Raw genomic sequence first — 10,747 nt, 5'->3', positions numbered from 1 at the left:
TCCCATAGACACTAGTGCTAAATGCCCGTACTTCAAAATTCTTTTAAAAATACTCAAAACTCTCACAGGTATTCAAGCTGCACAGAAAAATGATGATCAATGTGTCATCTTTCATTTTCTTTTCAATTTATGGTGGGTTGACCATTGACTTTTCGAGATATTTTCACGCAAAGAAGACGACCCCTATTTTCCCCAAAGCGGAAAAGTAGCCATCTTGAAAAACGATCCCTCCACAACATGGCAAAATAGCGCCACTTTCGAGCCCAATAGCATCCAAAATGCTCAGAATTGGAAGCCCCAAGTCCGGGCTAGAGGTTCACTACCATATCTCTTCAATTCCCCAATTTTACGGCGCTCAGAACTCTCTAATATAGAATATTTTGAGGGTATAACTTTTATTCATGAGCTTGGCGGATCGATTTACAGGTGTGTACCCCTAACACTCTGTATTTACATGTACATACAATGACGACATCCAATGCACATTTCATTTTCGTCGGGACAAAGTTGTATTTTGTGGTCCTGATTTTGCTGTCGACAATTAGAGATTCGTCAGCACATCCACAATGCCTTGACTTTTCCCCACCGTTTAACTTCGACCAGGGCGATCAACCAGAGTTCTGCACTCTGTACCAAGACTTCGGATGCTGCACCCTCGCAAAGGATCGGCAAATTAGGCAGACCTTTCAGACTATCGTCACGGAATATAATACCATGCATGGAAGCTTATCGAGCAATTGCAGTAATTTCCTGAGCGAAATCCTCTGTCAGGAGTGTTCACCGTACGCGGCTCATGTTTTCGATGGTGAGGACTCACAGGAGAATATAAGACGGTTGCCCGGGCTTTGCAGCGATTACTGCACCGAGTTTCATCGATATTGCAGCCAACTCGTCCCCTTCATCACCACGGAGGAGCTGGTGCGACAAGCCGCTGCCGACTCGGCTGTTGAGTTTTGTGATAGAATGGCCATAACGGATATGGATTACTGCTTTCCCGATGTTTTAACCGATGATGATCTCTCGAAGTGGGTGGGGGAGGCGCAGTCAGGGACCGGTCGTGGTCAGTGTCTGTGCCTCGAGGAATTCGCCGGCGGTCTACGCAATCCTTTGTTCGCAATCCACGCCAACGACAACACCCACCGATTGTTCATTGGAGAGCAATTCGGAGTCATACTTGTGTTTTTGGAGAATCGTACCAGACTAGAGACCCCTTTCTTGGACATCCGCGATTCAGTGAAATTTTATAGTGGCGAACGAGGTTTACTTGGCGGTGCCTTCCACCCAAACTTCACAGACAATTCCAAGTTCTATGTTTTTTACACGACAGGCCCGGTCAGCAACAATATATTCATTCGAATTAGCGAATTCAAAGTTATGGTCAATGACAAAAATAGAGCTAATGTCTCAACGGAAAAAGTTATCTTGGAGGAGGACCAGCCATATGTCAACCACAATGGCGGTCAGTTACTGTTTGGGTTAGATGGCTACCTGTACGCAAGCCTTGGAGACGGGGGAGCAGCTGGTGATCCACAAAATGTCGCACTCAATAAGTAAGTTTCAATAAAACTTCAATTTCCGATTTTTTTATGGAAAAACATATACAGAAATCATTTTAAATAGCATAACCCCATAATTAAAAATCAGGGCGTTTTTCGTCCGAGCGAAATTTGAATTTGTAGCTTTGTTTTCACTAAAAACCATTTCTTCTCTATTTGGGGGTTTTGACACCCTCTCAAGAAATGTTTCATTTTGCGCACAAAACACGCCTTGCGATAGCCGAATTATTGTCGGGCCAGAGGTTATTCGAATTTATATAGGGGGGAGGCTGGACAACACATATGACACTAGGGGTGCTATGTACATCGTATGCAAAGTTGTGCGCTTATGTCCCTTAACCTTACCGCTAAATGGTGTGTTTAAAGCTTTATACTGTTTATTATCCAATTTTCTTAACTATATTCATTTGGAGTTTTGGACTATGAGAACCTTAAAATCGAAATTTCTTTGTTTCTCACCACACACATTGGGGGGGGGGGAGGAAGGGGTCCAATGGCCAACTCTGAATTATATTGGGCTTGATTATCATATATTTCCCACGCTCAGGGTCGACTGGTTCCCCCTTATGCATGAACCAGTCTACTCGAAAGGTAGGAATGTTTGTTTGCAAGAGCAAATTAAGATGACTCCACCTTGATCATGTTATTTTCTTCCATCTTACAAAGGAATAGTCTTCTAGGTAAGATTCTCCGAATTGACGTGGACAGCCCGACAGGCGGCCGAAACTACGGAATTCCACCAGATAACCCATTTGTGGGGGTCGTGAACACCCGCCCAGAAATCTACGCATATGGAGTACGTAATTCATGGAGAGGTTCGGTGGACCGGGGCGACAGACTGACCGGGTACGGTAAGGGACGCATGTTCTTCGGCGACGTCGGCCAGAGGTCGTATGAGGAGGTCAATATCATCGTCAAAGGAGGCAACTATGGCTGGCGGGCTAAAGAGGGATTCTCCTGTTTCAAAAGCGGACAGTGTAACGACCAGTGGCTAGGTAATTAAAAGTGTCAAAACCCCTCTTAAACAAATATCGCAAATCTTTGTTTGATTTTTGTTCTACAATTGGAATTCAGGTGATCCAGCGGACAGCTTTCTGTTCTTTACCCTTCCGAACAAAAACACAGAGCAAACGTCATACCTTCAAAACGCTATTATGACATTGTTAAGTGGTTTGCTTGTTAATTATCGCGTCAATTGCATAACACTGGCTCGATTGGTGATTTTTCTGTGTTATGACTCCAGTTATGTAATAAAATATAATAATACACATTAAAATCACCTGACCATTGCTTCTTCCTCCCCAGCTGATGAAGTCTTACCAATCCATAGCTATCCACACTCGGAGGGCAAATGTGTCATTGGAGGTTTCGTGTACAGAGGATGTCAATCGCCCAACCTTAACGGCAAATATATCTTTGGCGATTTCCAGTATGGGTAAGAACCACCACTATTTTCAACCCTGTCTTTTCGCGTCACGAGTAACTTGTATTGGCTTGGAATCGAACCCACGGTTTCCACAAAGCTCTCTACCAAAAAAAAAAAACCCACCATAACCACTAGGCCCCGGTGTAGCTTCGGCGTCCATTTAAGAGCTAAGCCTCACAAGGTAGCAGACCAGTAAATAAACTTCCATAGACCCCAATGGTAAATGCTCCCACTTCAAAAATTCGGGAAAAATACTCACAACTCTCCAAGGTGCACGAGATGCACATCAAATTCAAGCTTATTTCATCATCTTTCATTTTCTTTTCAATTTTCGGTGGGTCAACTGATGACTTTGAGGAGAAATTTCCATCTGAAGATGATCACCCCTGAAAATAGTCCTGAAGCCCATCGCCATTTTGAAAAACGATGCCTACACTCCATTGCAAAATAGAGCGCTTTTAGGGTCCAAATTACATCAAAATTACACAGAACTGCAAGCTCCCAGTCCTGTGCACGGCTTCCACCCATATTTTTTACAAACCCTCAAGTTCATGGCCCAAAGCATGCCCAAATACCGAAGATTTTGAGGGCATGCAAATCGTGATTTGGCCGGCGCAGGCAATTTCGGACCGATTTACTGGTCTGCACCCACAAAGACATCTCATGATGCGTGTTTTGGTAAGTGGCTATACTTGGCTGCAGAAGAAAAAATGAATGCGCATGGGTGCTTGGCAGCCGCCTCGTCCGACGAAAATGAAGGGGGCAGGGCAGTGGGTCTTATTCTTCTTGCAATTAATTGAGTATGATCTCTGACTCCGTTTGTAGCCGACTGTTCCAACTCACCGAAAACACAACAGCGAACAGCTGGGAAAGGCAAGATATCTGCTTGGGCGATTCATCGGTTTGCAAAGGAAATCTTGTCAGTACCTTCCCAAGATACATCCTGTCATTTGCAGAGGACGAAAGAGGTATACATGATGCACATTTTTCAGAGGTTTTAAATAGCTCTCACTTTGCAATGTTACCTTAATCCATTATGTTGGCGGATCGTCATGAGACCGATAGGGCGTGGTTGGCCTTATACCTTCGACGTAGAGGGTCTTTCGAAACGGTTCATTTGAATAGCCATGACTTGACTGAGACTGAAGGACGTGTAATGGACTTTACTTGTGATGGACCTGCAGGGACCGTATGGGGACTTGTGATGGACTCGACTTCAACACTGGGGATACGCTTGCAATCGACTCTCCGTTCAAGCCGAGCTAGTATACAAATGACTTTCCGCATAAGACGAGCTTCCGGATAATACGAGGACATTAAATGAGTCCGGACACCCTCGTATTAACGAGAGTTTATTGTACGCACTTTTTAGCGGCAAGATGGCGCCTTACGTCAATACAATGAGTAGGCAAGGGCGGATCCGGGGGGGGGGGGCAACGGGGGTCAACCCCCCCCCCCAAAAAATGAAATTTAAGTGACTTCGCAATAAAGGCAGGCACTGCGTACACCATCATCTTTTCCTAAAAAAAAAAAACAAGCGGGCCCCGAGCCCCTCGCCGTAATTTTCGGACCCACTTGTTGGGGGACCAAATTTTTTGGGGCCCCAAAAATTGTGTACTGGATTGTGAGTAGTTGCTGAGTACTCGGGCGTCAATATAAATAGCGAGACACAAAAATGGCACCTTTGTTATCAGCACTGTTACATGAGTGATAAGTCAAATGGAAGATTCGAAAAATAAAGAAAAGATATTTTTCAAAGTTTCCCAAAATATCATTGAATTGCTAAAAATAACCAACAAATGCTATCAATGATTTTTTTCTATTAAACAAAAATCACCAGTTCTACTAATCAATTCTAACGGACAGTTTCATTAAATGCAACTGCTATAAGGGAACTGCTAAATGTCATCATTTCGTTGGCAGGTGAGGTATACTTTATGGGAAAAAATGGCCGACCATCCATAAATAATGATCAAGGACACATTTTGAAAATAGTGGATCCTGGAAGGTAAGCATTTCCTTTTTATTAGTTTCTTGCCTTTGTGTCTGTCACAAGATTTTGTCTGGATCCACACCAATTTGTATTTTAATGATTGAATGGGGGACCATATCAGATTTTTAATTGAAACTTATAGTTTATATCTTTACGATTATACTTCTTAATGTTTATTCGATGATAAGACAAAAAAAATCACCGACTTTACTTCAAATCGGATTGTTGGCGAAGGACCTAAAACGCAGAAATGCAAGCATGTGTATACAAGGAAGTAAGTTACATATTATGAATGACGTAACAGAGAATCTAAAGGTTCCAACAACACTTTTCCTTGCTACTGGATCGGTCCCCCACCGAACCGGGGGGGGGGGGGGCAGCAGGAAGGGGGTTACTTACCAAGGTTCCCCCCCCCAACACACACCCACACACCCCCCCCCCACCCCACCCCCCCCCCCCCCCCCACGCACACACCCACACACCCAGTCGTGTTTTGCTAGGCTTCCGAAGATTGGCTTTGTGTTTTCCTTTGTTCCCTTATCTAAACCTTTCCCATAGACTAAGTGCACAAACCGGCATTTGAGGACAATAGGCACCGTCGTCCGAGGATGCAAGGCCCCTTTGTGCTCCTTTTGTTGTCTGTCCTGGAGCGTAATACAATACAATACAAGAGCACATGCACACACACACGCACCCACCCAGGTAGCATGCCCATATGGGGCCCATATGGGAAGTATCTGGGCAACCTGGGTATGGGCAAACCTCTATGTATCCCATATGGGACCCATATGGGTTATCCCATATGGGGGTCTACCTGGGCTTTCCCATATGGGTGTCATATGAGGGAAAACTGGGCAAACCCATATGGGCTAGGAAATGGGTTGACCCATATGGGTGTCATATGGGAAGAAACTGGGCAAGCCCATTCGGGCAGAATATGGGCTGGCCCATATGGGTGTCATTAGGGAAAAAGCTGGGCTGGCCCATGTGGGGAAAATACGGGCTGACCCATGTGGGCGTCATATGGGATAAATCTGGGTACGCTCATATGGGCAAAATACGGGCTGGCCCATATGGGTGTCATTAGGAAAAAAGCTGGGCAAGCCCATGTGGGGAAAATACGGTCTGACCCATGTGGGCGTCATATGGGATAAACCTGGGCACGCTCATATGGGCACAATATGGGCTTGCCCATATGGGTGTGATTAGGGAAAAAGCTGGGCAAGCCCATGTGGGAAAAATACGGGCTGACCCATGTGGGCGTCATATGGGATAAACCTGGGCACGCTCATATGGGCAAAATACCGGCTGGCCCATATGGGTGTCGTTAGGGAAAAAGCTGGGCAAGCCCATATGGGGAAAATACGGGCTGACCCATGTGGGCGTCAAATGGGATAAACCTGGGCACGCTCATATGGGCACAATATGGGCTTGCCCATATGGGTGTGATTAGGGAAAAAGCTGGGCAAGCCCATGTGGGGAAAATACGGGCTGACCCATGTGGGCGTCATATGGGATAAACCTGGGCACGCTCATTATGGGCAAAATACAGGCTGGCCGATATGGGTGTCATTGGGAAAAAACCTGGGCAAACCCATAAGGGGAAAATACGGGCTGACCCATGAGGGCGTCATGGGATAAACCTGGGCACGCTCATAATGGGCAAAATACGGGCTGGCCCATATGGGTGTCATTGGGGAAAAACCTGGGCAAACCCATGTAGGCGGAATACTAGTGCTGGCTGGCCCATGTGGGTGTAATAATGGAAAGAAAACCTGGGCGAGCACGTGTGGACAAAATACGGGATGGCCCGTATGGGTGTCATAATACTGGGCAACTCCATGTAGGCAGAATACAGACTGACCCATATGGGGGTAAATGGTAAAAACCGGGTGTGTGGGCAAAATACGGGCTGGGCTCACTGGGGTGTCATTAGGGAAAAAGCTGGGCAAACCCATGTTCGCGGAATACTGGCTGGCCTATAAGGGCATCACATGGGAAAACCGTGGGCAAAACCAAGTGGGCAGAACACCGCCTGGCCCATTACGGATGTCATATGGGGAAAAGTGGCAATCCAATGTGGGTTGAATACGGGCGGGCTCATGTGGGTGTCACATGGGAACAACCTGGGCAAACTTATGTGGGCAGAATATGGGCCGGCCCATATGGGTGTTACATGGGGAAAAGCTGATCTAAGTTTGAACTTCCGGTCGAGCCGGAAGTAAATGTCGAAGGAGGTCATGTACAGTTCGCAAATGTTGATCTATGAATGTAGCATCGCATTGCAAAGTATGAACACGATTGGTGATATTGTTGAACAGTTATAAGAGAAATAATTGATCATATTTCGAACATCCGGTAGAGCCGGAAGTTAAGGTCAAACGAGGTTGTGCACACTGCCAAGTTGTTGTTCAGTGAATTGTCTATGGAAAGGGAAAGTATTCACAAGATCGACGGTGTTAGTCAAGAGTTATAAGCTAAAGAAGTTGTTTAGAAAATGTCTTGTTGATCATTAAGAGTTGGTATGCAAAAAGTCATGAATATTTATTACGTAACCGAGCATGCTCACTTGTGAAACAAAGCTGTGGGCGGAGCTTGACAATTTGCTAACTGTGATTTAGAAAATGGAAATTATTGGGCATATATATAGGAAGTGTGCACACAAATGATATAATTAGAAAGGATAGAGAGGGAGGGATGATTATGGGGAATATGATTACGGGTATAGAGGATGTGATTTCGGGGTATATTATGGTTGTAGACGCTATTTGGGAGGATTAAGGGATTAATTAGGAGAAGTAAAGTTGGATGGAGCATTGTGAGATGTATTAGCGAGGAATGTGACTAGGGTATGCAAATATAAATAGAAATGGAAATATAATGTGATTTGGACATTATGGTGGATGAGAATGTAATAAGGTAAGATTCAGGATTGAAATTCAGGATTAAGATTAGGATTAATATATTTTGGACAACCCACATTTTACCCAGATGGGCCCCACAGGTAACCCATATGGGTTATCTGGGCTGGCCCATATGGGTCCCATAAGGATCTTGGGTGCAAAATTATCTGGGGCCCATTTGGGTCCGCCCATATGGGACCCATATCTTGGCCCAGATGGGGCCCATTAAAGCTTTCCCATATTTTACCCAGATGTTTGCCCAGATGGGCCCCAGAAATAACCCATATGGGTTTATCTGGGCTGGCCCATATGGGCCCCATAAGAATCTTGGGTGCAAAATTATCTGGGGCCCATATGGGTCCTCCCATATGGGACCCATATATTGGCCCCGATGGGGCCCATATGCCACCCATATGGGCTTGCTACCTGGGCACTATTTGAATTTACGGAGGCCAAGTGTCCGGTGAAAAAAACTTATGGACATTTCAGCACGGATGTGCCCCCCACCGACGGAAGATGCCTTTTACTGAGCAAGTGGCCCTTTTTAGTGATGCCCCCCCCCCCAGTTTGAAAACCGTTCCGCCGCCGCTGCCCCCACCCTTACTTTGGCAAGAAATGGCCGTTGCGAAGACGATTTTCACTCCATGCCCGGATTTTTCTAACAACTGGTAAATAGCTGTAGGTCCGGAGCTAGTGGTAACCAAGTGGTAACATTTTGTAACTATAAGTTGCGCGATATTTGCCGCAATGGCTGAAACTCTAATCGTTCGTACAATTTGTTGATTCAAACTGAAACAATTTGACCCACCCATCCCCGACCACCCCTTTGTGGGCGTGATGTATATTTTCCTTAAGTAATACACTCCTTTTGTCCTTTTTCTACAGGGTTTCGTTAATTTTTCCCCATCTCTATGCAAAAATCCTGTATTAATTTCAGTTATGACTGTTGTCTTTTAGGAGGGGGAATCCATCGGAATGTAACCCGCAGATGTCCACAGCTGTGGACAATCCTACAACCCAAGCAGGTAAGTCTTCTCCGTCATTTCGTCTGAAACATTGGATGGCATTTTCATCGGGAAGTGGAAATGTAAATATCAGTGCTGGGTTAGCTTATAAGCACTTGACATGTAAATCCAAAGCCACTGGGGAGATATAGACCTCAGGAAATAAGCCATTTGCGAGTTAAATTTGAATAAAATCTGGAACGCTGACTTAATCCAATTGCACATTTTAACTTTGCATTCTCCCGACCAAAGAGACTGTTACTACATCACGTGATTCGGGGCAAGCCTTATGTTAGCAACACCCAGCTCTGGCATGGTCTGGTGTCTTTGTGCCATTCTCACCCATTGTGAGCGATGTATTGATGCTGAGCGTCTCTTACGTAACTATGGAACAGCTTGCCCCGAATAATGTGATTAGCAACAGTGTCTTTGGTCTGGAGAATTCAAAGTTAAAATGTGCCAAGCATTCTGAGCAAGTCAGTGTACGAGATGTTATTGAAATGTAAATCCCAAAGGGTATAGGTTACTCGCAAATGGCTTATTGCAACAAATTCAAAAGCTGCTTGGGTGGGACTCATCGGCCAATATCTTGCTTACTGGGCAAACACTGAGAGCATTCCAGTTGAGAACGAACCTTATGCGTTTAGGCGAAGTTGGAGGGCAACGGTTTTGTATCCCTTGGGTAGGCATAATTGTAACCATTTGTGTGTTTTCATTGTTGCTAAATTAAAACAACAAAGGACACTCTTTGGGACACATGCAACGAACACACCTTCGTAAACACCGGCAATCGTGGCCCCCTATTGTCCCTATAAAGCCCTCATCCCTTCGTTTTGAACACTTTTTAGCAACAGCTCTCATTGGTTTTGTACACGAATTTCAATCGTGGACGTTCGGTCAATCGTGGACGTATTGTTTGTGCCGGCCCTAACTCTTTTGCCCTATGTCCACGATTGCCGTTGTTTACATACTCGTAAGTTCTAGTGCGTTGTTGTTTTCCTTTGCCACATGAATGACAGTTTAATTGGTGTACATAACGAGAAATCCTTTGAATTGCACTGGCCATCATGATTGTAGGTGCTTGCTGGTTTTCTCAGAGAAAGGCATGGGTAGACCTCTTGTGCACTCACTGTTGTTGTACAAGTTCCCTAGCTTGACTGGAAGTTGAGCATCAAATAAGGCCTTTGAATGTGCATTTTTTTTTCTTTTTTTTTCTATCTCCAGACAGTAGGGTTTAGGTGTTTATTGCAAGTATTCTGTGCATGTTGAATCTCTCCCCTTTTTAAAAAAAATATTTTTTTTTAATATACATGTCCCTCCAAATTGCCTTTTTATAGCTTTGTCCCCCTCCAGATGGTGGAATTTTCCCCTTTTTACCTTGCCAGGCCCTTTCAGGGTCCCCCCCTGTTCCTACGCCTGAGTCCTAGGTTCCCCCCTTCTTCCTTTTTTTTAACTGCTACTTTGGTGTATGCACATTTGTGAATTTGTCCATGTTTGACGTTTTCTGTGTGATAATGAACAAAATGTAGATGTTTTTATTTATAAATAAATGTAATTTCTTAATGTTCTTATTGTATCACTGATGTGAATAACAATAAAGGTATTTCAATATATATATATAATTGAAACCTTGAACAAAGATCAACCCTGATCCCGAGGTGTGCAAATATTACTCTGACATCATGATGACGTCATCAATGAATGTTCAGTCATTATCTAATTGACCATACATTGATAAACGTAGTGTCGCTTGGCATTTCCTTGCGGGGTTACGTCAAAGATAGGAGAAATCAAAGTGCAAACAGAAGCCTCACATCAAAACAAACCAAACTGTCTTCCATACGGTTCACGGGATTACGATCAAA

At 44.6% G+C, this 10,747-nt stretch overlaps 1 protein-coding gene across 49 annotated transcripts in view; it reads left to right on the top strand.

Annotated features, from left to right (window-relative positions):
- The first annotated feature begins 442 nt into the window (after nucleotides 1-442).
- Nucleotides 443-10,747, top strand: part of LOC119742530 (uncharacterized threonine-rich GPI-anchored glycoprotein PJ4664.02-like) — a 30,166-nt gene continuing 19,861 nt past the window's right edge. For all 49 annotated transcript variants that reach the window (XM_038218528.1, XM_038218500.1, XM_038218520.1 and 46 more), the window contains exons 1-6: nucleotides 443-1,550; nucleotides 2,223-2,551; nucleotides 2,862-2,991; nucleotides 3,808-3,950; nucleotides 4,906-4,990; nucleotides 8,836-8,903. In XM_038218528.1, the coding sequence (XP_038074456.1) occupies nucleotides 466-1,550; nucleotides 2,223-2,551; nucleotides 2,862-2,991; nucleotides 3,808-3,950; nucleotides 4,906-4,990; nucleotides 8,836-8,903 (1,840 nt within the window). In that variant the 5' untranslated portion in view covers nucleotides 443-465. The remainder of the gene's footprint in view (nucleotides 1,551-2,222; nucleotides 2,552-2,861; nucleotides 2,992-3,807; nucleotides 3,951-4,905; nucleotides 4,991-8,835; nucleotides 8,904-10,747) is intronic.

The sequence above is a fragment of the Patiria miniata genome, unplaced genomic scaffold (assembly GCF_015706575.1).
Source record: "Patiria miniata isolate m_02_andy unplaced genomic scaffold, ASM1570657v1 HiC_scaffold_6, whole genome shotgun sequence".
Classification (NCBI taxonomy): domain Eukaryota; kingdom Metazoa; phylum Echinodermata; class Asteroidea; order Valvatida; family Asterinidae; genus Patiria; species Patiria miniata.
Note: the sequence above shows the minus strand (reverse complement) of the source record. Positions and strands in the feature narration are given on the sequence as shown.